The 25,322-nt window shown below is 42.4% G+C and overlaps 1 protein-coding gene across 9 annotated transcripts in view; it reads left to right on the top strand.

Annotated features, from left to right (window-relative positions):
- The window catches only part of ACACA (acetyl-CoA carboxylase alpha), a 271,850-nt gene that overhangs the window by 197,670 nt on the left and 48,858 nt on the right, over window positions 1-25,322 (top strand). For all 9 annotated transcript variants that reach the window (XM_065911051.1, XM_065911053.1, XM_065911050.1 and 6 more), the window contains 4 exons: window positions 4,719-4,988; window positions 9,531-9,628; window positions 13,598-13,718; window positions 14,610-14,720. In XM_065911051.1, coding sequence (XP_065767123.1) covers window positions 4,719-4,988; window positions 9,531-9,628; window positions 13,598-13,718; window positions 14,610-14,720 — 600 coding nt within the window. The remainder of the gene's footprint in view (window positions 1-4,718; window positions 4,989-9,530; window positions 9,629-13,597; window positions 13,719-14,609; window positions 14,721-25,322) is intronic.

A 25,322-nucleotide genomic window follows, 5' to 3' on the forward strand; every position in this document is an offset into this window, starting at 1 on the left:
GGAAATTCAGGTATATAGAGATGAATATCTTATCTAAGGGTATGTGGCTAGAAGACTGACTGAACTTCTATTCTGTCAGAGTCAGATTCCATTAGATTCAGATTCCTTGCATCTGGTTTCTGAATCTGTGTTCTTAACCACTACCCCGCTTTTCCTCTCAGTTACTAGAGTATACATGCAATTTTGTTATCCTTTGTTGTTGTTAAGTCACTCAGTCATGTCTGATTCTTTGAGGTCCCATGCACTGCAGCACGCCAGGCTTCCCTGTCATTTACTGTCTCCCAGAGTTTGCCCAGACTTAAATCCATTGATTGATGATGCCATCCAACCATCTCATCCTCTGCCGCCCCCTTCTCCTGCTGCCCTCAGTCTTCCCCAGCATCAGGGTCTTTTCCAGTGAGTCGACTCCTTGCATCAGGTGGCCAAAGTATTAGAGCTTCAGCTTCCGCATCAGTCCTTCCAGTGACTATTCAGGGTTGATTTCCTTTAGGATTGACTGGTTTTATCTCCTTGCTGTCTTCTTAAAATTTAGCATTACATCATGGGTATTTTAAAAATGCTATTCATAATTTTATAAAGCTGTTCAGAACACTAGCAATGACCCCACTAGTCAATATATTCCCTCGAGAAAAGTTTTTATCATGACATTTGTTTTTTTCCATTTTATCTTAATGTTAGATTTACAGAAATGTTATAAGAATCATAGAGTTCCCATTTTTAATCTTCACCCAGCTTCCCGTAACATTAACCTCTTATATAACCATGGTATAATTTTAAAAACTAAGAAATTAATGTTGATACAATGCTATTAAATAAGATATCGGCTTTGTTTTGGGTTTCACCAGTTTTTTTGTTTATTTTTTTGTTTTTTAACTAATGTCCTTTTTCTGTTCCCGTATCCAATCCATACATTGCATTTAGTTGTCAGTGATGTTTATGTTTGTGTCACAATTGATGTTTATCTTTCCGTATTGTTTCAGCTAAGTGCAGTGGCACCAGTCTGGAACATAGTTCCTTAATTTCTCTAGTAAAGGTAATTGTGACTCATACCTTGAAGAGTAAGTAATTCATTCTAGGTATAAGGACAAGTTACGTCATTCCTCCGGGCCTTGGTTTTCTTATGGTAATCATAATGGTTTTTTAAGTTAATAATGATAATAGCTACTATTTGAAGACTTTATATTCCCGGCTCGGTACTAATTTAATATGATGTTCCTCTCAACAATCCCTCCAGAAGGATACTGTTATCCCCACTTTATAATTAGAAAAATTGAGGCTGCACAAGGTTATGTGACTTGTCCGAAGCTCTACAACTTGTCCAAGGCTATACAACTGAATCAAGACAGACTTTACGGTTTAATCTCTTAGCTATTATCAGTATTTTTTGGCATTTATAATATCATTTGACTTCCCTGGTGACTCAGATGGTAAAGCGTCTGCCTACAATGTGGGAGACCCAGGTTTGATCCCTTAGTCGGGAAGATCCTCTGGAGAAGGAAATGGCACCCCACTCCAGAACTCTTGCCTGGAAAATCCCATGGATGGAGGAGCCTGGTGGGCTACAGTTCATGGGGTTGCAATGAGTTGGACATGACTGAGCGACTTCACTTTCACTTTCGATAGTGTCATACAACATAAGTGTTCAAATGATAGTAGCAATTATTCTTATTATTTTTAAAAAATAAAATATTTTAATCATATTTTAGTACTGATTTCTCTATGATCCCTAGAGATAAATTGTGGATGATGTTCTAGGCTCTTGGTGTTGAGTATTTTCCAGTTATCATTTTAAAAATGAAATGACTGTGAAACTAGCAAATATTTATTACTTCCGTATTATGTGTAAGAATGTGTAGGAGTCCTGCTATGTGATGAAGCAGGTGATATGACAATTCAAGCTGACAAACTAAAAGCAGTCCTAATCCATATATGAATAATTATCAAATGAATTCTCTACATGAAGTTCTTGGTAGGAGATCTGGGAAGAGAGGAGTCACTTTAAACTAGGGGAAGCTTTCTGAGGAAATGGAATTTGAGTGCTTTTATGGAATGGGTAAAATTTGGATAGATTGAGAGGAAAGACAAAGGAAAGCTTCATATGGTAAAATTAATATTATAGATTACTGCTTCTAATAATTGTTCATCAAACCCATAGGTAATATTAATTTTGTATATGGGGACTTTGAATCTTAATGAAGTTAAGTGAATTTCCTAGGGTCACACAGTTAATAAATGGCAGGACTTAGATGTGGATCCAAATTTGTTTGATTCCCCAGCCCTACCTTCAACATTATGTATCCCATCATTTGGTTAGGAGTAAAATCTAATTTTTAATATGAGTTAAATTTAAATGTATGTAAATGCATATGTAAATATATTTAAATTTAGACATTTAAATTAGATTTAAATTTTAAAAATTGAGCAACAGATGCTTCCTTACGTACTTATCCATTGTGCTTATTCAACACTCAATCAAAAAGGAATCTGACTGTGCCGAGACTCAGACAGCACCCTCTGTCCTGTACTGGTGCTGTTTAAGTGGGGAGGGGCCAGTCGATGAGGAACGCACTTTGGAAAGACATTGATAAAGAGTAGCCTGTTCTTGCTGCTGCTGTATTGACACCTAATTAGAAGTCAATATTGTCAGCATAATGACCTGGCCAGTTGCTGAACTGACTGCCTAAGTGACACAGAGTCCCCAGGTAATAGCCAAAGATAAGAGTGTTATTTGCTTGCCCAGGGCCACTCGGAACACGGTGTTTGAATTAGGATGCAAATGCTCAAGTAGATTCTTCCGGGCTTGTATCTAAGTGGCTCTGGCCTAGGTAGCAGAGGTTAATGTATCATAAGATTTGGTGTAAAACCCAACCTCCCCAATTACAAATGTGTTCACAGGGAATAGCTTTTCCTTCTGAAAAGCAAAAGAAGTGTTGGGTTTTAGAGGGCCACATGAGAAGGCAGTTAAAATATTTTTCTCCACACAGGCATTATATTGATCAGTTTCTTAAAAAAAAGCAACCAAAATTAACCTGATATTTGGAGTTTGTCTGTGCTATTTTTTTGGATGATCTGTTTCTTCTTCCTCTTCTCTGTCTTTAATGAGCAGATGGTGTAATCCTGCCTTACTTTAAAGGTGATTGGATTTTTATCCATTTTGATTTGTATTTGGCCAATGGTATATATTAAATAGCTTATATTTATCTGTGGATGTTTCGTATATATATTTCTTAATGCTGAGAATCACAAATAGCTGTGTGGAAAGCTTCAAGCAGCCTGATTACAGCGGATATGCAATTGGATTGAAGAATGTGTACTCAGGAGCTTATGATCACTGGCCCGGTTGAGTCTGGGTGATGCATGTGGCTTTCCAGGGATGCCGCTATTTACATCTGTTAATGGCCCTTCTTGATGGCCGGCTCCCCAATGAGGTGACACACAGCAGCCCGGGGATGAGGGCCCAAGACTGCGAATGTGGCTGGGCTCCATTAGGCAGGACCAGGAGTGCTCACTGGTAGGCTTTGTGTTTGGGGGCAAGTGGTGGGGGTGGGAAGCAGGGCAGACAGAAAGAATCAGCGGGGAGAAAAAAGAATGGACAACATTACTTATCCTGGCATAGGGAAGCAGACAGGCAGACGTGAAAAACTGCAGCCATAACTGAGGTATGAGTGAATAGAAAAGAAATGGAACTAGCGAATAAACAAGTAGAAGGATTGACTAGTTCTCATATGGAAGGGGATTAAAAGAGGAGAGGGCTGTGAGGGTTTGAGAAGAGACATGTCATCCCCGCCTGTTAGGTCAGTTTCATTTACTTGTGTGACTGGACAGATGCTACTGAACAGTGAGCAGAGATTTACCTATATTAGTGCAGCAAGAGGTCGGTTACTTGCATACTTGCATCCTTTGGTGCTCTGGTGTTGGGAGAAAGCAACAAGAGATGCTCAGAGGAGGCAATGTTGAGATACAGCAGTTTCTGCAGAAATAGAAGATACCTGAAGCAAACTAGTAAAGAATGCTGCCATTATTCCTATCAAATACTTGTTATTTAGTCATTAAGTCATGTCCGATTTGTTTTGCAACCCCAGAGACTATAGCCCTCCAGGCTCCTCTGTCCATGGGATTTCTCAGGCAAGAATACTAGAGTGGATTGCCATTTCCTTTTCCAGGGGATCTTCCTGACCTAGGGATCAAACCCACATCTCCTGCATTGCAGGCGGATTCTTTACCACTGAGCTGCAGGGGTAGCCCTATCAAATACTAGAAGACAATAAAAGGGCCCAGGCTTGTAAAAGTTGTACAGTCATGAGAGGTAATCCTCTTCCTGCTTTCCTACATGTTAAAGGTTTCTTGGAAAGAATCTCACAAAATAAGGTAATAAGTTAGGGAATCCTGGCTTAATTCCCAGGGCCACAGTATTCTTCCATACATATGCTGAGTGTATTTAGACTTTGGTTTTTCCATCTTCTTTGAGCAAACCCAAAGAAGAAATTGAGACAGCTGTGAAATACATACATAGTAAACCAGCTGTTCTCAACATAATCTTAGAGAAGTATGCTAGAATATTTGCTCTAGTTTCCCACAGGGAGCTTGGCTCTTTAGCATTGCATATCTTTACACAAAAGTTGTGTCTGCATTCAATCTGATATCTTCAAGGAACTTGGAACAAAGTTCTGCATATAAGAAGCTTGTATTGATTTGCTTGTCTGTTTATGCCTTTGCAGATTGGCATGGTAGCTTGGAAAATGACCCTTAAAAGTCCAGAATATCCAGACGGCCGAGATATTATTGTTATTGGCAATGACATCACTTATCGAATTGGGTCCTTTGGACCCCAAGAGGATTGGCTGTTTCTCAGAGCTTCTGAACTTGCCAGGGCAGAGGGCATCCCACGCATCTATGTAGCAGCCAACAGTGGAGCAAGAATTGGACTGGCAGAGGAAATTCGTCATATGTTTCACGTGGCCTGGGTAGATCCTGAGGATCCTTACAAGGTACAGATTAAGAAAAGATAATACTTCCGATTACTTTACGGGTGTGTGTTTGTGTGTGTGTGTGTGTGTGTGTGTACAAAGGTTGGGGAGAAGTAGAGGTTTAAGTTCAAAACTTAGCAACTGCACTGGAAATAAATTCTCTCTCAATATGTTCACCTAGTCTTTCCTCCAGCTTGGAAATAGAACACCATTTCTTGGGTTGCACTAGATGGAAATAGTAGGTGTGCATTTAATGTGAGACAAGTTAAGCCAGAATAGTATTGTTACTAATTTTGTTATTAAATTATTTCACCTTGTCTTCTAAGACATATGGTCAGTTATCAGCAAAATCTCTCAGATCTTCAGCTTCTATGATTGTTCTCCAACCTTCTTGCCCTACTTGAAACCTGCCTGTCCTCTGAAGACTCTTATTCCCTCTTATATGGTGACTGGTTTCTCTTTCCCTTGTGCCACAGAACCTGGAGAGAGACTTTGATGAAGAGTCCCTCCTCCTGTCTAAGGCCAATCCCACTATGTTTGGTCCTCTCCCCTCTTGCCAACTTAAGGACGTAGATCAAAGCTCCTCCCCCTTCTCTCTTGCATCGTCATGTTTTTCCTTTCTATTAGAAGAAGACACATGTCTGTGTCTTTAGCACATAGACATTGACCCTCCAGTCACCAACCCTACCCCATTTTTTCCTTCCATTTATAGCAAGACTTCTTTTCTTTTTAAGATTTATTTGTCTTTTGACTGCGCTGGCCTGCATGCAGGCTTTCTCTAGTGGCGGCAAGCGGGGGCTCCTCCCCAGTTACCATGCAAGGCCTTTTCATTGTGATGGCTTCTCCTGTTGCAGAGCACGTGCTCTAGAGTGCATGAACTTCAGTAGTTGCAGCGTGGGCTCGTTAGTTGTGGCTCACCGGCTTACTTGTCCTGTTTATCATATGGAATCGTCCCGGATCAGGGATCAAACTGGTGTATCCTGCATTGGCAGGTGGATTCCTTACTACTGAGCCACCAAAGGAACTCCACAGCAAGACTCCTTAAAGAGTTTCTCTTCTTGCTGTCTCCAGATCCCTTTCTCCCTCCCATCCCCTCTGGAACCCATCTCTGTTTCTCCTGCACCCACACCGTTCCACCAGAGCTGCTTATGTCAAGGTTGCCATTGATTCCATATCGTTAAACTCTCTTGTGAACCTCACTTACGCAGCGTTTCAGCAGCATTCCATGCAGTTGGTTATTCCTTCATCCTTGAAATACTTTCTTCTCTTAGTTTCCAGGACCCCATAATCTCCTTTTTACCATTCTAACCACTCTTTCTCAGTTTCCTTTGCTGCCTTTTACATTTTGAGAGTGTCAGGGGATGATGGAAATATTCTATATTTTGATTGTAATGGCAAATATGCACAAGTGTATACATTTGTCAGAATTCATCAAACTACAACACTTAAAACTGATGGATTGTGTTGCCTGTAAATTATGCTTGAGTAAAATTCATTTCAAAAGTGTATGAGAATTGTTGATGACCACTCTTAAGTACTTGGGCTTCCCTGGCAGCTCAGCTGGTAAAGAACCTGCCTGCAATGCAGGAGACCCTAGTTCAATTCCTGGGTTGGGAAGATCTGCTGGAGAAGGGATAGGCTACCCACTGCAGTATTCTTGGGCTTCCCTTGTGGCTCAGCTAGTAAAGAATCTGCCTGCAATGCAGGAGCCCTGCGTTTGATCCCTGCGTTGGGAAGATCCCCTGGAGGAGGGAATGGCTACCCACTCCAGTATTCTGGCCTGGAGAATTCCATGGACTATGTAGTCCATGGGGTCGCAAAGAGTAGGACACGACTGAGTGACTTTCACTTTCATTACTAAGTACAGGGTTTCTTTTGGGGTAATAGAAATATCCTGGAATTAGATAGTGGTGGTGGTTGCACAACATCTGAATATACTAGAAACTACTGAATTGTACACTGTACAATGGCCATTTTATGTTAATGTGAGTTTTATCTCAAATTTTTCAAATTATTTTTTTTTATATATAACATAACCACTTTTATTTAAGAGTATATTTTATTTTATTTATTTATTTTTTTTCCTGAGGAATAATCTGATTTTTTTTTTCATCAAATTATTTTTTAAAATGTGAGTGGAGATAGATATCAGGGTCACGAAGGCTGTGGCAGAAGCAAGTCCAGGATCTCCCAGCCTCGACCCCATCAGGGCCCAGAGTCACCTCACCTGGTGCTTTGGCAAGATAGCATTTATAGAAGGTGAGTTAGAAAGAAAAAAAGTGTTTTAGGACTTAGTCCCTGGACCCTCTCCTCTTTTCTCTATTCACCTACCCTTGGTCGTCTCACCCAGTCCTCAAGATTTAAATTCCATCTATAAACTGATGAACTTCTAAATTGGTATCCTACCCCTGAACTTCAGATTCATCTGTCCAGACTCAACCTCTTTTCCTGCACATCTGCCTCACCGCAGATTCTAGTCGTCGTCCTAGCATTTGTTCTTCCTACAGTCTTTTCTCTAGCTCAGTAAATGAAACCTCTATTCTGCTTATGTGACAGATCTTAGAATTATGCTTGGCCTGTCTTTCTCACATCCCACATCCTCCCTGTCAGTGAATCACGTGTACATCCCAACCTGCAAAATATACCCAGAACGCAACCCCCTCTGACCACTTCCGCTGCTGCACAGGGGTCTAGGCCCCTGTCATCTCTTACTGTGTTTATTGAGGTCGCGTCTCATTGACCTTCCTGCTTCTGGCCTTGCCCCTGCCCCTACCCAAAATCTAGTCTCAACAGAAAGTGGAGGGCTTCCCTGGTGACTCGGTGGTAAAGAATCTGCCTGCCAGTGCAGGAGACACAGGTTCAATCCCTGGTCCAGGAAGATCCCACATGCGGCAGCCCAGCTCAGCCCATGCACCATGACTATTGCGCCTGTGCTCTAGAGCCCGGGAGCTGCAACTACTGCAGCCCGCATGCCCCAGAGCCCCTGCTCCACAACAACAGAAGCCATGCAATGAGAAGGCCATGCGCCGCAACTGAAGAGTAGCCCCTGCTTGCCGCAACCAGAGAAAAGCCTCATGGCAACGAAGACCCAGCATGACCAAAAATAAATAAAAACGGAAAGGAAGGAAAGTGGAATGATCCAGTTAAATGTAAATCAGATCACGACTCCAAACTTTGCTGTGATTAAGACCCTTTAAAGGCTTCCCAGCTAACTCACGTGAGGGCCAGAAACCCTGCAGTTGCCGGCAAGTCCCTCCTAGGTTGGCCCCCAGGGCCCCCGCCCTCGTCCGCTCCCGCCTCGTCCCACACCGTGGTTCCTCCACCCCCTCGCTCTGTCACTTTCAAGCTTGTGGTTCCTTCTGCCTGGAGTGCTTTTCCGCCAGATACCCCCATATCTCACTACCACAGCTCTTCAGGTATTGGCTCAAATGACATTTGCAGCAAAGCCTTCCCTGGCTGTTCTTCTAGAAGGTCAAGTCTCCCAGCTGTCCTGTCTCCTCCCTCTATTTTATTTTTTCCCCCTCAAACGTTATTCCCATTAACATTGTATATTTAACTTACTTATTTTGTGTACTTTCTGTATCTCCTACTAGAAGATAAGTTGTGTAACGCCAGAAACTTTTGCCCGTTTCGTCCCTTCCTGTTTTTCCCGTGCCTTCCATGTAACAGGCGCCCATAAATGTGGCTGACGGACACACTGTTGACACTCTGTGCTTCCTCAGCAAGAGTCAGGCAGGATCGGTGGCAAATTCAAATTCACGTCTCTGGCATGTTGTGCTCGTTGTGGGACAAATTCAGTTAAACGGTGGACATAGTTTCTCATAGTATTTTAAGTGTTTGTCTCTGCTTGCTTTTTTTTTGTTTTTTGGTCTGAGTGACTCATTCACTTAAGGTGAATACATGTATTAAGTAACTCTGTGTGTGAGTGTGCATATGTATGTATAAAAGTAAGCCAATTATGAAATGTTAGTATGATTTTTTAATGTACGTAGGGATTATTTTAAAAAGCAAGTTTTTTTTTGCTCTTTTATTTAAAAAAAAAATGTTTATTTAAAAAAACAAAAGGTACAAGCTTAGTGTTTACTGATCATTAGCACTGCATAGACACCTGATTTTAAGATTGAATACTCCAGTTTTGTGATGCTCTCAATTATCCTTGACCTGTCTATATTTTGATGGTACGATGGTACTATTGTGAGAAAATGATGAATAGTAATTCATATAAAGCTTTAATTTTGTGTTGATGTTTTTAATGGAGGTATCACCTAAGATTAGAGAATAACCCTTTAACCTTGATGAAAAGGAAATGAGAGGAATATATCGGTACCTGAAGTTGCAGCTGTAAGATACCTAATTTCAAGGATACAATGATACAGAAACAGACACCTCCATCTTTCAAAGGAGCACTCTCAATGCTAGTATTCTATGAGACAGTAACTCTAAGCCATGATTTGGCGATTTAAAGCTAGCTTAGAACATGCTGCATCATATGGGCTTCGCTGGGTCTTCGGGTCATGTGGTGATAGCAAATAATGGGTTAAAAACTATTTGTGCTTCCCACAGGGATACAAATATTTATATCTGACCCCTCAAGATTACAAGAGAGTCAGTGCTCTCAACTCTGTCCATTGTGAACATGTGGAAGATGAAGGAGAATCCAGGTAGGTATTATCTATCAGAATAATTTGACCATGGATTCAAAAAAGGAGAATATGATCATTTTTTTCTCACTGTCCTGTTGATCATGACCTTGAGCAATGAAGATTGCTTGTTGCATAACCTAGAAGCCTTAGGTATCTACGCTCTACCACTTACTAGCTAAAAGGCAAAATTATTCATTGAGGCTTTAAAATTGTTTATTATATTCATTTGAAAAGTTGGAACATACAAACAATTATGAAGAAAAAGTAAAAACCAGCGATAGTCCTACCAAGAGATCACCATTATTAATATATATTATATACTTTCTGTCATATGTATATACATCTTTTTTCCTACATAATTGGGGTCATAATAGAAAAGGTCTTTTGTGATTCTTCCCACTAAAAATTATTTGGGGGGGGAGCTTTTTATATTCTTACAATATTATTTGAGAATATGATATTTAATGGCTTCATATAAATCTTTATAATTAATGTATCATATTTGAGCATTCAGACAATTCTAATTTTTGCTGCTGGACTGATCATTCTTTTATGTAAACTTAGAGGACTATCTCTGGTTATTTACTTTGTGTTAATTTCTAAAAGTAGAATTAGTAGTCAAAAAGTATATCCATTAAAAAAAATTTTTTTTTTAATAATTTCAAATTGTCCTCTCAGGAGCTGCATTCCCACAAGCAGAATATGTAGTGCTTGTTCACCCTGTTTAATTGTTCTCCACCCTTGCCAACAGTGATTAGTGTCAATAAAATAGGATGAAAATGGCAATTGTTATTTTAACTGGTATTTTTTGATCACCAGTGAGGTTGAACATTTTTATAATCTATCTGAAAGTATTTTCCAGAATGTTAATCAGTTGCTCCAGGATCTTATTGAATAATTCATACTTTCTTCACTTTTATAATAATTTTAACTCAATTACCAGGCTTTATATTCTGTTTTTTATTCTATTTATTCTTGGACTAATGCCACACAGTTTTCACTGCTCTAATGGCCTAGGGTTCCTCACATTCTTAATTTTTCCCCAAAATTTTATTAATTATTTTTGTCTTTTTACACATAGGCTCATTTTTTTTTAATTCCCCCAAACCTCCCATAATGATTTTGACCCGAGTTGCATTAGGTTTATAAATTAATTTAGAAGATTTGAGTGCTTCATAATATTAACTCTTCCCAACAAGATATATGGTGTGTTTTTCTAATTATTTAAGTGTATATTTGAAGTTTCATAGTTTTCTTCACATAGGTTATGCCAGAAGGTCCCAGTCTTTTTTGGTTCCCAGCACCCGTATTGTGTCCGTAATTTTTTCATAGCAGCTTTAGGCAGAAAGATATACCTGGTATTTCTGATTATTGAGTAGTCAGACCCAGAGAGCTTCATAAGTATTTACGCTGTGAACAACATGGGTTTGAATTTCTTGAGTCCACTTCTACATGGATATTTTCAACAGTAAATGCAACAGTACTATACCATCTGTGGTTGGTTGAATCTATTTATAGACATGGAAGAACCATGTGTTAATAATCAAGCACCAACAAAAGTGATACTTGAATTTTCACCTACTGAGGGTTGATGCCCCTAACTATGGTTATTGTTCAAGAGTCAACTGTATAATACGTATCACAACTGAAATTTTTTTAATTTCATTCTTAAATTATTGCAGTTACTTACTTATGGGATATTTGCAGCTATACGACATTGCAGATCTTAGAATCAGCTTGGACATAGCCACCCTCACATCTTGTTCTGCACTGATTTTTGTGTAGAACTCCTTCCACCCCACACCACCTTCAAAACTGAAAACCCAGCTTTGCAAAGATTGTCAGAAGGAATGTAGCACTACCTAGTGTTAAACCATGAACTGCTTGAAACTAGTAGTTCACATGGGAGCCAACAGATATCACATAGTATTTCTCTCAAAAATTTGAAATGTGCTTCAGTGCCCCTGAGGGTTCACTGTGGCACCCATCCCAGGATTTCTTGGTATACAGTGTAGGTATTCTGGGATTTTGCCATTTTTTAAATAACTCTATATGTTTTGCACTTTTTTCTTGCTACTCTAAACAGGATTCCCACCCCACCCCCACCATTGTATTTTTTAACTCTTTGTTACTGGTATGTCAGAAGACTTGATTTTTGTATATTGCTTTTGTTAAAATAAGTCAGTTTTCTTCTCTGAGCTTTAGTTTCCTCATCTGTATGAAAAAGAATTAAGTGAGCTTATGTAGGTGAAGCCCTTATTGGCACAGTACTGAGCAATCACAGATCCTGGCTGTTATTATCTATGATAATGGAGATGATATTCCTTATCACACTGTACTGTTGTGAGGATCAAAAATGACACACATAACTCTTTTGTAATTGTATTATGTTGCACAAAGGTTTTTATTATAAATAACATCAAAATGTGGTACTACCTTTTTTGTTTTTTTGGCCGTGTGATGTGACATGCGGAATCTAGTTCCGTGACTAGGGATCAAACCTGTACTCCTTGCAGTGAAAGCACAGAGTCTTAACCACTGGATCTCCAGGGAAGTCCCTGGTACTACTTTAAAGAATGATAGTCTTAAAGGTAGAAGACTTAGGCCATAGAGCAGAAAATGGGAAGTTTTTTATTCTCTTTCATGTGATGCAATAGGAAAAGATGTCATTTAACAAATCATAAACACCTGTGAAGCAGTATGCACTCCTTAGGAGGGAAAAGATCTGCTTTGCAAGGAAGGCTGGCTGGGCCCATGAGTATGTGTGACTATATGGCATGTGGGCCTTATAAAAAGAACACATAACCCCCTCCCCCAGCACCAAATTACTGTGGCTCATTAACCCATTAATGCAGATTAACTTTACCTGTCACGTAAGTCTGAAATCTAGAGTCTAGATACAAAGCCAAAGGAAGAACTGGGAGAAGGAATTACTGGGAATCCGGGAAGCAGAAACACAAAGCCACAGAACAACAGCGAGGATAAAGAAAAGGAATTGGTGGAAGGCTGGAAGTAAAGGAATAGAGAAATATGGGGGCAAAAAAAAAAAATTGTTTAAGAGCCACTATGGGACATTTATTTATTATTTCAGTTTCTAAGACTGTGCCCAGTGCCAAGCCTTCTGGGCACACATGGAACAATAAATAACATATGCCCATCTCTATGTCCCACTTTGTATTTTTCCTTTATTAGCTGCATTCCCCATCTACCATTTCGCATTATCAGCTATCATTCCTAATCTCCCACTGAGAAGACCCATGAGTGGCTCCCCTTGGATCCACAGACTGCTTTCTGGACAACTTGCCCAGCATTTCACTTTTGCACACATTCCCCCTGCCCCTCCAGAGGACTGTGTCAGGAACTCTCGCATATACACTGGGTACTTTCCAAGGAGCAGGGATAGAGTGCACTGTGTTGACCTTCCCTTCATCCTTGTCTTGGAAAGAGAAAGGATTTGGAACTTGAGAAACTGTTCTCATTGTGCCTCTGGATTTTTTTTTTTTTTTTATTCCTAGGTAACATTCATGTAAAATGCTTGATTTAATGGCTGTGGCTGATTGTAGAGAGACGTGTCCTAGAAAGGAAGATGTCTTCTGACACTGGAGCGCCATCTATGTGTCAAACCCTCTCATTGCTGCTTAATTTAACTACTCAGCTCTCAGAAGTGGATGCACTCTAATTCCCATCTTACACAAGTTACCTTATCCCTAGAGTTGCGCTGATGTGTGTGTCAGAGCAGGGATTTAAACCTGTCTGCTTAGTTCCAGGTTTTGCTCTTTCCGCTATACCATATTGCTTCCAGACTAAGTAGGCACCAAGCTAAGAAGGAAAGATATATGAATGAAGAGTATAAAAAATGTACAGAGCTCTGGTGTTAAATATAAGAGTTCAGTATGCTTTTAACAGCCTGCTAATGGTGGTTATTCTCTTAATGGATTGTTGTTACTGTGTTTAACCTGTCTAATTTGGCATGGCTCTATCCACCAGGTACAAGATAACTGACATCATTGGGAAGGAAGAAGGACTTGGAGCAGAGAACCTTCGAGGTTCTGGAATGATTGCTGGGGAGTCCTCGTTGGCCTATGACGAGATCATCACCATCAGCCTGGTAAATCTTGGCCGAGTGTGAGATTTTTGGAGAGCTGGCTGTGACTAGGATTTGCTTTTGCCACCGTCACTGCTGTTCAACCTCAAATGAGAGCATTTCTTTAAAAAAAAAAAAAAAATTGATTTATCGGCAGTGCTGGGTCGTTGTGGCTGAGCATGCTTTTTACTTGCAGCGGGTGGGAGCCACTCTCTAATTGCAGTGCAGGATTCTTATTATGGTGGCTTCTCTTGTTGTGGACCACGGGCTCCAGGGTGTGCGGGCTTCAGTATTTGCAGTACCCTGGGCTCTGGAGCACAGACTTAGTTGCCCCATGGCATGTGGGATCTTCCCAGACCAGGGATCGAACCTGTGTCTCCTGCACTGGCGGGCGGATTCCTATCTCTGCCACCAGCGAAGCCCCAGGAGCATTTCTTTAAAATTGTAAATCTGCAATTTGATTTTAATTGTGCATAGTAGTAGGATGATAGGGTAATGTACATAATTAGATTCCCCAGATAAAACTAGCACCTTGTGTTAGCCTTTACTTTAACTTCTTATTTCTCAAATATTCTACACAGTATTAACAGCTTAAATTTCTTTTCCTCTTAACTAGTTTCCTTTTTCATACCTCTAGTGTGGATGCTATACATCTGTGGGACAGGCAAACGTGTAAGAGAAGTAGAGGGTCTGAGACCCTTTAACTGTTACTTGAATCATTGAATGAATTCTGTACCTTCTTGTCTTTAACCAGGAAATTGTGTTTTTGTATTGTTATTTAATCAAACAGTTTTCCTATTTAAAAAAAAAAAAACCAACTTCTGTTAATGTGAATTTTTTGTACCTATACCTTAATTCTTACAGCTTGGGAGGGAACATAAATATGTGACATGTCGAATTTATTCTTTTTTTAAGGTTACGTGCAGGGCCATTGGGATTGGGGCTTACCTTGTCCGACTGGGACAGAGAACCATCCAGGTTGAAAATTCTCACTTAATCCTGACAGGAGCTGGGGCCCTCAACAAAGTAAGTTTCTAGGGTTTGGAAGAAGTGTGTGAAGCTTTTCAAAGACTTGTGAATTCTTAATTCTAGGTCTTGATTGGTGGGGGAAGATATTCAGCCCACACCTTCCTCAGTTTCTCCCTTCTCCTCTCTCTGTTTTCTCTGCCTATTCATTCATTTGACATAATGAGTGTTATGAGTGCCTACTGTGTGCCTGACACTATTCCAAGCCCTGTGGATATGTTAAGAAACAAACCATATATATCTCCTGCTGCAAAGAGTTTATATTTTGATGTCTTTCTAGAAAGATCAAATTTCATTGACTGCTTCTGTTCTGCCCTCCCTCCCTTTTTCTCATCTGTGAGCTAGCAATGTGAGATCTATACCTATGAAACATCCTCTGAACATGGCAAGGGTATCAGGTTTTACTATTTTGAGAAATTTGTGAAAGTACCTCTAAAAAGGAGCACTTAAGATATGGTGCCTTATAGGTAAGGAAGTACTTGGTGAGTGTTGAATGGGAAGTAGGCAGGTGGATGCATGGATGGATTGCTAAGAAAAGAGTATGACATGGACATTTACTTTCCCTTCCGAAGAAATGCTTGTGCCTTTTCAATCCAAGTTCATAGTGGCTTTTCCACAAAGGGAAAAAAATAGATAGTTTTCACTCTTACCTCAGTACCTAAGAATACCTGCATATTACAAAGGACCATGTAGATCCCCCTTCTTTGCAGGCATAGGAAAATTATTTTCTCTCCAAAGCTAGGAATATGTAATAGTCTAAGGCTGTCTGACTGACCTCATACAACTCACATAACCTCTCATCTTTCTTTATCTGTCAAAGATGGGTAATAATTTCCACCTTTAAATGATGCTGTAAACATCAAATGAGAAAACATAGGTAAAAGCACCTGGAACTTAGTGCAAAGCATTGGCCTGCACTGCAGTTCCAGTTACCTTTTCCTCTCTCTTAACTTGGTTTGAGGATTGAACCTGGGGAATTACACATGTGCTAAGCTGTGTATTAGACTTGCACAAACTTTTTTTTTTTGATCCAGCCTTGACTTTCACGTGGAAGGATTGGAATTAAGTGTCCTAGCCTATCATCCCCAGTTAGAATAAGTTGACACTGCCGTCAGTCCAGTTAACTTTGGGGGACGACAGAAATGAGAATGGTGTGTGGTGATAAGCTTGCTCTCTGCATCCATGTGAACTCCGTATCCTTCTCTGGGTTTGCCTTTCTCTCCAAGGAAAGCAAAGCAGTGCTCACAGTGGCCAACCTGGATGTCCTGCTCTTTCTTTAGAGAGTAGCCTGGAAATAAAGATTGTGAACTGTCTCTACTGAAGGAGATTATTGCTCAATGAAACTGGCTGAGAGTCTTACGTTTTAAAAAGTTGTTCTTTTGGATCCTTTTTCTTAGAATGAGATATTGATGCATGCTAAAGAGAACTATAGGTACCATTATCTGTGAGGATCCAATGTAATGAAGACACCTACATTTCTATAATGTTCCTCTACCTGAACAAAGAGCTAATTTCTGAAAAGGGTCTTGTCACACTGAGAGTTTCTTATTTTTTCTCTGATACTGAAAGTCTATTCCAAAAGGCAAAGGTGTTGTCACTGTTGTCGTGTTGTTCTCACTGCTGCTAGGGGGTTTGTTTGTTTTTTCCTGAAAGCTTGGTAGTTGAATTTCAGTCATGCTGCAAAGAAAGCATTAGGGATTTTGTTTTGTTTTCTTAAAATCTGGTTGAATTGCTGTGATCAAATTCATTATATTCATCTTCCTCTTAGCCTGCAGGGCTGCTGGTTAAAGAAGAAGGCTAGTTGTAGGGAAGAGATAGTGAGGCTGCAGCTGTAACTTCCCCTACAGTGCTCATTTCCAGAAGGATATGATCATTTGTATGAGTGATCAGTTAGAGGGGTTACCTAACTCCGCCCTGACTGCTTCACTATCCTCTTACATGGAGCCATGGAGCTGGCAGACCCCCGATTTCGTGCAAATTCATTAAAATATCCTGTCTGCCCCTGTGCCTCTCAGGTATGAAGAAGGGGACTAGACAGGAGCCAGGCTCTCCTGCGGCCCCTCCACCTTCCTGCGTGTGCACATCGTGTCTTTGTGTGCACCGCTACCGCCCTGCACGCCTGCCTTTTCTTCTGTAGGAATCTGCGTCTCGCATCCGCTGGGCATCCAGGTCACTCCGAGTCCCTGTCTCTTCCTGCCTGAGCGCCAGTCTCTCTCTTTGTGTCTGTGTGCTTCCCTGAGTCTCCATGTGTGAGAAGGTCTTTGTGTGTGTGTCTGGAGCCCCGTAGAGCCTCCCCAAGCCCTGACCATCTAGCCTGTCATATGCATGTACCTGTGTAAATGTAGGTGGTGGACGCGAGCCTTTAGACTGTAAACATTTGATCCCTACCTTTCTGAGCCTTCATCCTTTATGTTAAACATTAGGGCGAAGAGTCAGAAGGGGGTGGGGTGCATGCGGAGGTTGTAGGGGAAAAAAAAATCTGTGTGTGCAAGTGCCGATCCCGTTGACCCCTTTGAAAATTGAAATAATGATAATGCGCGTCTCCTGACTGCATCAAAGTATCAGCACATCAAAAGCCAGGAGGCATGAAATGCAAATGATAAAGTGAAAGCAGATGGATTGTGCATGATCGCCCGATGCCCAATGAATTTTAAAAGGTGCTGGATTGTGGAGGGGGGGCTGGGGGGTGGGGGTGGTACTGAAATAAACACGTTATCCCTGCGATTTTTTTTTTTTTGTTCTTGACGCGCACCCCTGACAGTATTTTTTTCACACTTGAGTGAACACCCACTTCATCTCTCTCTCTCCTCTTCTCTCTTTCTCTCTCTCCTTTCTAACTCCACCTCCCCCCCACCCCCCCACCTCTTACACGTCTCAGGTCATGTCGCTGCAGCTCCGGTGGAAATAATAAGATATAAACCACGAGGTTGTTATTTGCATAGAAATAGCATGGAGCCCCAGGCAGCAAGGGAGAAGGACACAGGGATCATTTGTCTAAAATTTTAATGAAAACTTTTGCTGAGGCAGAGATTTTTTTAAAAACTTTCTTTCTCCCCACTCTTCTCCTCCCCCTCCCCACCCACCTGCACCCCGTCTCTGCTTTGACTGAACACCGTTGGGTGTGAAGAGAGAGGGTTGACACTCCACATATCACACTTCTGTAACGCAGCCACATGTAAATTGTTTGTTCCTTTAATAGAAAGGAAGCTGGAAAGACACGCATTCTCAACTTAATACACTGCGTGTCTGCGTCAAGCTTTTATGGCTGCACTCCATCTCAGCACCCACGTGGTGTTGCCCGTTGTTAGCCAACCCGGTTTTAATTAGTTTAGCCCTTCCTACCTGTCTCTTCCAAAGACTCTTACTTTTAAAGGATTTCTTTTTGTAGCAGGCAGTGGTCACCTGCTCCTGCTCATAAAACATGATCATCCCCACGGTTTCCTGTTTCTTCCTTTCAGTGATTTCACTGTTCACTTACACATCTTTTTAGGGACTCCATCCTCTGCCACTCTTTCTTTTGTTTTCCACAACCAGAAAGTGCTCCCACATGTGTACTTTGGCCTCCTGTCCTTGTGATCTGAGTATTTGTATATCCTCGTTCCTTGAATGCCTTGTTCTTTGCTGCCTGTAGTTCTCTGTGAAATATTCAGAATATTACACAGGTGAGGAGAGATACAGGAACCAGTTTTCTTAAGCATTGCAGAAGCAGAGTTGACATTTGAACTCAAGGCGATGGGCTAGTGATAGGGGCAGCCTGAATAACTTTATTTGAAACTTAAGAACATCTGTGTGGCTCCTTGTTACTTTCTGGGTGGACTGGTGGCATGAGGCCCATTTTACAGATGGGAAGACGGGGACAGTAGAAGGCAGAGTAACTTCATTCCACTGACAGACTAGAACCAGCCGCAGAACATGAGCCTCCACGTCCCTGAGTTTCATTCAAGGTGCGCTCAGTTCCCTGGCTCAGTGTCCACAAGGCCTGAGAAGAGAAAGTAGTCTGGTCGTTTTACTTGTTTATTTTACTTTAAGCTGCACTGGGTCTCCATTGCTGCCTGGGCCCTCTCTAGTTGCAGCAAACAGGGGCTGCTCCTCGTTGTGGGGCTTGAGCTTCTCGCGGTGGCTTCTCTTGCTGCGCAGCGCTGGCTGTAGGCAGGGGGCTTCAGTAACTGCAGTAACTGCGGGCTCAGTAGTTGTGGCTTAGTTACTCCTCAGCATGTGGGACCTTCCCCAACCATGGATCGAACCTGTGTTCCCTGCATTGGCAGGCGGACTCTCAGCCACCAGCCCATCAGGGACGTCCAGTGATTATTTTACTTTTTGTCCAAATGTCATGAAAGTGATAACGTAAGAGAAGCTCCTAAGGGCCTGCTCTTTCATGTCACTCAAGGTAGGGGGTCATGGGTTCCCAGTTCTTCAAACAGTAGGCGGTGGGTGAGCAGATCCTTCAAAATACCTCACTGAGCGGTAAGGACAGACTTGATGGACGTGACAGGCTACCTGCCAGAAGGGAGTCAGGCTGGCTTGGCAAAGGCAGCAGCTTGTGTGCTTGGGAAACTGGAAAAAAAGACCCTTAATGGGCTGTGACAATTTGTAGAGTCATAAACTCCTAAGTCAAGGCGACATGGGACGTTTGCAGTGACTTTCAGATCCACTTCCTCTCCTTCCACTCCCTGCTCTATGTGCACTGTAACGTCAGGTGGTCAGTAGGCCGGGAGGACCGAGAAATATAAGGGATATAGACTAGAGCCTGCCAGTTCTCAATCCACTTCCCAGACGTGGTGAAAGCTCTCTCTTTATACCAAGAAATCAGAATTGCAGTTTATGACTTGTTCTCTGGACAACAACTGTCTCTGGAGGTAAGGCATGTGCCAATGGTCTGATAGATGGATTATAGATTCATTCAAGAGGTGATGTATGATTTTCTTGTGCTAAGGCATTTTAAAACTTCTGCGTTAAGGGGGGAAAATATCCAATAATCTCATTCTCTTTAGAGAGACCAGGTCCCTAGTACCACTGGATCTGCCAAGAAAAAGTAAATTATATGGTGAGTGTGGCTAGGGCTATGTGTTAGGCCTGTAGGGGGGCTAATTCTGCTAATCTTGCTTTTGAAACTTGGTATCAATCAGGCCCTCTCTGGATCTCAGTTTCCAAATGCATATTTTTGTATGTCTCTACAACATAAAATGTGACTCTTGGGGGTACAGTATCAGAGCCCCTCCCAGGAGCTTGTAGCACCAGGAACCTGCACTGCATTCTCCGTCCTTGTCTATGACTCTCCAATGTGTGAGAGTCAGCCATAGAGGCTCGAGAAAGGAAGGGGTGGTTCTTCAGCTCTGGGTGCCTTGTAACTGTCACGTAACTTAAAGAGGCAGACTGGGGACTTCCCTGGAGGTCCAGTGGTTAAGACTCAGAGCTCCCAATGCAGGGAGCACGGGTTCCATCCCTGGTCAGGGAACTAACATCCCACAAACCTCACAGTGAAACAAAAAAAAACTAAATAGACTGACCAGGTTTGAGTCCAGGCTTTGCCAACTCTGAGTGGAGTGACCTTGAACAATCTACGTAACCCTTCCAGGTCCCAGTTGTGTTAACCATAAAACAGGGATTGTAACAGGCTCTTGTGAGGATTAAATGAGTTAATACAGGTAATTCACTGGTACTGTTGTCATCTTCCTAAGATGCATTTAGGGGCCTGTCTCAGTGCAACTCTTTATCTAAGACGTGGAAGTGAAATACAAACACAACGTTCGCTCTACTTTCTGACCCTTGGAAGGCAAAGATTCCTTTAAGAAAATGTTAGATGTCAGTCCACACTGTGGCAGTACATCCACATATTGACTTTCCCCAAAGATGTTATCTAAAGACAATCACACACTTTGGAAAGCCATTAACGCGAGAGGCACCATGTTCGGTCCTGATAGGGTAGTATACGTGTCAGTCATCTGTCTGCGCGGGTCCCTAAGGACTTGTTGGTACAATAGCCCATAATCACTCTAAGGATCAGTCCAGCAATTTGCATTTTTAAAAGTCCCTAACTACCTATTTTCACACCAGACAGGCCCTGTTCTCTGGAGCTCCAGATGGGATCAGTCTCCTTTCTAAAGAGGGCATGTGAGCTTCCTCTCCGAGTCAGCCTCTCTGCAGCGTGAGGAACGAGCTCTCAGAAAAGGTTGCCCATCCCCTTGGTTTTCAAGCCCTTCCCCCTGCGCACACATAAAATAGGGGCACACACCCGACCCCATCGGGGGGTTGTTTAGTTTCTCATCCGATGTTCCTCGGGTCTGGTGGGAAACTGTACCAGGCATGTTTGACTCCATGAGTGTGCTGAGGCAGTCAGCAGTCTGAGCCCCAATCTGTGGTGGAATTGTCATTCAGGGATCCACTGCCTCTGACCCTCTAAGAGAGCCCGCGTGGGCATGGTGGCTTAGAGACTCAGGATGGGAGAGCCCACACAAGCATCAGACGAGAGCTTCTAGACAAAACCAGAGCTCTGAGGCTCTGCCTGGGCATTGAGACTGGGGAACGATCATGATCGACAGCCTATTATAAATGTGCTAAAACTTCTTCAAGTTCCAGAGCCTTTGATGTTAGTCACTCAGTTATGTCCAACTCTGTGTGACCCCCATGGACTGTCGCCCACCAGGCTCCTCTGTCCATGGGATTTTCCAGGCAAGAATACTGGAGTGGGTTGCCATGCCCTCCTCCAGGGGATCTTCCCAACCCAGGGATTGAACTTGTGTTTCCTGCATTGGCAGATGGGTTTTTTTTACCACTAGCACCACCTGGGAAGCCCATCAGAGCCTTTAGATTTTTAAAAAATTACTTATTTATTATTTATTTGGCTGCGTGGGATCTTGGTTGGAGCACACAAGATCTTCGTTGTGGAGTTCGGACCCTCTAAGTTGTGGTGCGCGAGCTTAGTTGCGCCTTGGCTCGTGAGATCTCAGTTCCCCAACCAGGGATGGACCCCACTGCATTGCAAGGCAGGTGCTTAACCATCACCAGGGAAGTCCCTCAGATTTTTTTTTTTCTAAGAAAAAACAAATAAATTCTTTTTTTATTACTTCTCTCCTTGCCATGTACTAGGTAAAGCAACTAGCGCAAAGCAATTTTGGGCTCTTATCTCTTTGGGCCTCACTTTCCTCTATGTAAAATACATTTCCTACCTTAAGGTGAAGGCCAGAGGGTCTCTGAATCCTAAATTCTCTTTAATTTCTAGTACTTTGTTAGGTTCGGGCAGGGAGAGAATAGATTGGGGCACTGGTGGGGAATCTACAAAAGTGAATACATGTGAGAGAATTCTGTGTTAGTGTGATTACATACTGCTACTGCTGCTGCTGCTGCTAAGTCGCTTCAGTCGTGTCCGACTCTGTGCGACCCCATAGACGGCAGCCCACCAGGCTCACCCGTCCCTGGGATTCTCCAGGCAAGAACACTGGAATGGGTTGCCATTTCCTTCTCCAGTGCATGAAAGTGAAAAGTGAAAGTGAAGTTGCTCAGTCATATCCGACTCTTAGCGACCCCATGGACTGCAGCCTACCAGGCTCCTCTGTCCATGGGATTTTCCAGGCAAGAGTACTGGAGTGGGGTGCCATTGCCTTCTCCAGTGATTACATACTAGTGATATATAAAATTACTATGTATTAGCAAGGTTAGGAATGGAGTTGTAAAGCATAACAGTTAAAAAAATTTTTTTCTCATATTACAGAAGAATAAGTGCCATGTGGTGATGGTGGTGATGTTGTTCATGTTGAGAACAAGTGGTCATACAATTATTGCTGGAAGCGGAAGGATCCTCCAAAGTCCCACTGTCCGACTGTTGTTTGAATTTCTGCTGTAACTCCATTACCAAATTGTCATTCAGTGATGCTTGAAAAACTCAACTGAAGGGCAACTCAGTTCTCTTTAAGCCAATCCCTTTCATCTGTATGAAGTTCTTCCTAGTCTGTTTCTCTATACAAGCTAATTCCTCTTAAATAGTAGTTCAAAATTAACAAAGTGACTCCCAGTTTGATGGTCTGGCCTATTGTAGAACTGAACAGAACCAAACTCTTTCCCATGTATTTTTGCTTTCAAAGTCCAGTCTTGTCTCAAGAACAAACGCAGTAAAGATGATAATGCTCTTCAAAGATAGAAAATAACATTCCGGCCAGCTGAAAATATGAAATAAGTTTTAATTACTGGAGGAACAGCTAAAACTCACCACTCTGGAGTAGTACTCTGTAGAACCATAGGGGTCTGCCGCATGCTGTCCACCCAGGCTTTTACACCTCCCATCACCCACCTTGTCGAAAGCCAAGGTCCTGATACAGACCTTGGAAGAGGCCTGGAAAATAGGGTCTTTTTTTTTTTTTTTTTTTTTTTTGCTGCACTGGGTCTTCGTTGCTGCACGTGGGGTTTCTCAGTTGTGGAGAGTGGGGGCCCCTCTCCAGTTGCGGTGCGCGGACTCCTCATCACGGTGGCTGCTCTTGTCGTCGAGCGCTGGCTCTCTGCACACGGGCTTCAGTGGTTGAGCCTCTTGCTCTTAGTTTCTCCTCGTAGCATGTGGATCTTCCCAGACCAGGGATCGAACCTGTGTCCCTGCATTGGCAGTGGATTCGCAGCCCCTGGGCCACCGGGGAAGTCCAAAGACAGGTCTTTTTGAGAGCTATATATTTAGATACTAGTTAAAATTCATGGTTTAGTGGGACTCGTTTCAGGAATCGGTAGAGTGATGTAGACTAAGGGACTCAGGCCCTCCGGGCACACAAACCAAACCAGATACTAGTTTCTCACCCGCTCAGCTCGGGGAGCAGTCTCTGGCTCACGCATAGATGTGACCTGCTCTCTATGTCTGCCCTCTCTCCAGAGCAAGCTCTCCAGCCCCCGGGACTGGGGTGCTCCCTGAGTCTTGGAATCAAGAGATGCCTCCACTTCACAGGTTCTGGGGTGTATCGGGTCTGTACATGTTCTGCCTCTCATAAAACATCATCCCTGAACTCAAGCTAAGTGCCCCCCAAGGACTGGTGCCCTCAGCAGAGCAGCTCAGCATCTTCATCTTCCCAGTCATTTAGACGTTATGCCGCCTTATGCTGGATTTTCTTCGCTTTTCTTTCCAGCCATGTTCATTGCTCTGTCTTTGCAAATTAGTGTTCAGTCGAAGCTCTGCTGTTGCGTCTCTCCCTCTCCTCTCCCCTTAACCTTTCTTCTCCCCCCCAACCCCAGCCTGAAACCCAAGTAAATTAGCTTCTCACCCCTGCCCCCCAGTTTAAAAAAAAAATTCCCATACTCCTCCAGCAATGTCTGTTCTTGGATTTGCAGTCAGCAGCCATCTCCAATAACCATCCGGCTGTCAGCTCTGCAGCTCCCCACTACCTCCCACCTCCCCCATCACTCACCAGAGGAAAAAGAGAGCCAGGGCCAGAGCTTGAAATATATCATGCAATAGTGTATCATGAATTTGTTGTGAATCACAGCGGTGAAGCAGGTTTATTTATTTCTGAGACCTTAAATCAATACAAAGTAGGTCTCTTAGTTCTGAAGCTGGGATGGAGTGTGAAAAAATGAGCCCATTGTACTCTTAAAACTTTGGGGAAAGGAGATGACAGCTATATAATTCCATTTACCAGGCACTAGGGGCTTTAATGTGAAGGTGACAGGGAGCTCTTTGTGCATTTAGAGCACCATATCTTCTAAATAAAAGATCTGTAGACTTGATAGTGGAGCATAGCTCCGAGTTTAATAATCTCCAAGCATTAGACCGAGCCAATATGTTCCCAAGTCAGAGAGGTCCCCCCCAAACACTCATAAATTAAAAGTGCAAGAACTGCACACGTTGGTAGATTAGAAATGCAAGGACTTCAGTCTTCCGGGGCGAAGACAGACCTGGTCCCTGGCTGTGCACAGACTGCTGTGTGAATATGATAAAGACGCAGGAAACGAGGCTGTTTAGAAACCTGATTCCTGACTGTTCATCATTCTCGGGAATGTCCCCTGTGCATGGATCCAGATCTGGCTGTGTCCCCTCTCATTCAGAGTGGCCGCCTTCACACAGTCTAATCAGCTAACGTCCACCATCAGGAGTGTTGAATTATGAAAGGAGACGCTTTAAGAGCAGTTTAGATTGATACAAATTACCATGCCCAGGCTTCGAGTTTTTCTGGTTGATTCTTGACTGGGTCCTAATATTTTAAGTGTCTCAGAGTCTGGAATTTAAGCCCTTTAAAATAGTTTGCACATGAGAGAAAGTGAGAAATCAGTGTTTATTTAGGAAAGGAGCTCATCCAAATTTAACCAAGAGCATAAGATGCAAATATGGGAAGTCAAGACCGTTGAAACATATCATCAACTTATGGGTATCTTCATTTTCTATCTAACCCTTTGATAAAATGTCTTCTCAACAGATAAAGCAGGTTTATGCAGCTCAGCAGAGCAACACTAATGTAATATGACTTTATAGTATATAGAGTTACTAGCTTAATTCTAACCCAGGTAGAGAATTTTGAAAGAAAAACCCAGTATCTCCACTGGGGAAAACTAAAAGGAGAGGAAAATCAAACCACTCATTTTGCTTAAGAAAGCCCCAACACATATTAGCACTAATAGGAAAGACTTCTTTTGCTT

This window comes from Muntiacus reevesi, chromosome 18 (assembly GCF_963930625.1).
Source record: "Muntiacus reevesi chromosome 18, mMunRee1.1, whole genome shotgun sequence".
Classification (NCBI taxonomy): domain Eukaryota; kingdom Metazoa; phylum Chordata; class Mammalia; order Artiodactyla; family Cervidae; genus Muntiacus; species Muntiacus reevesi.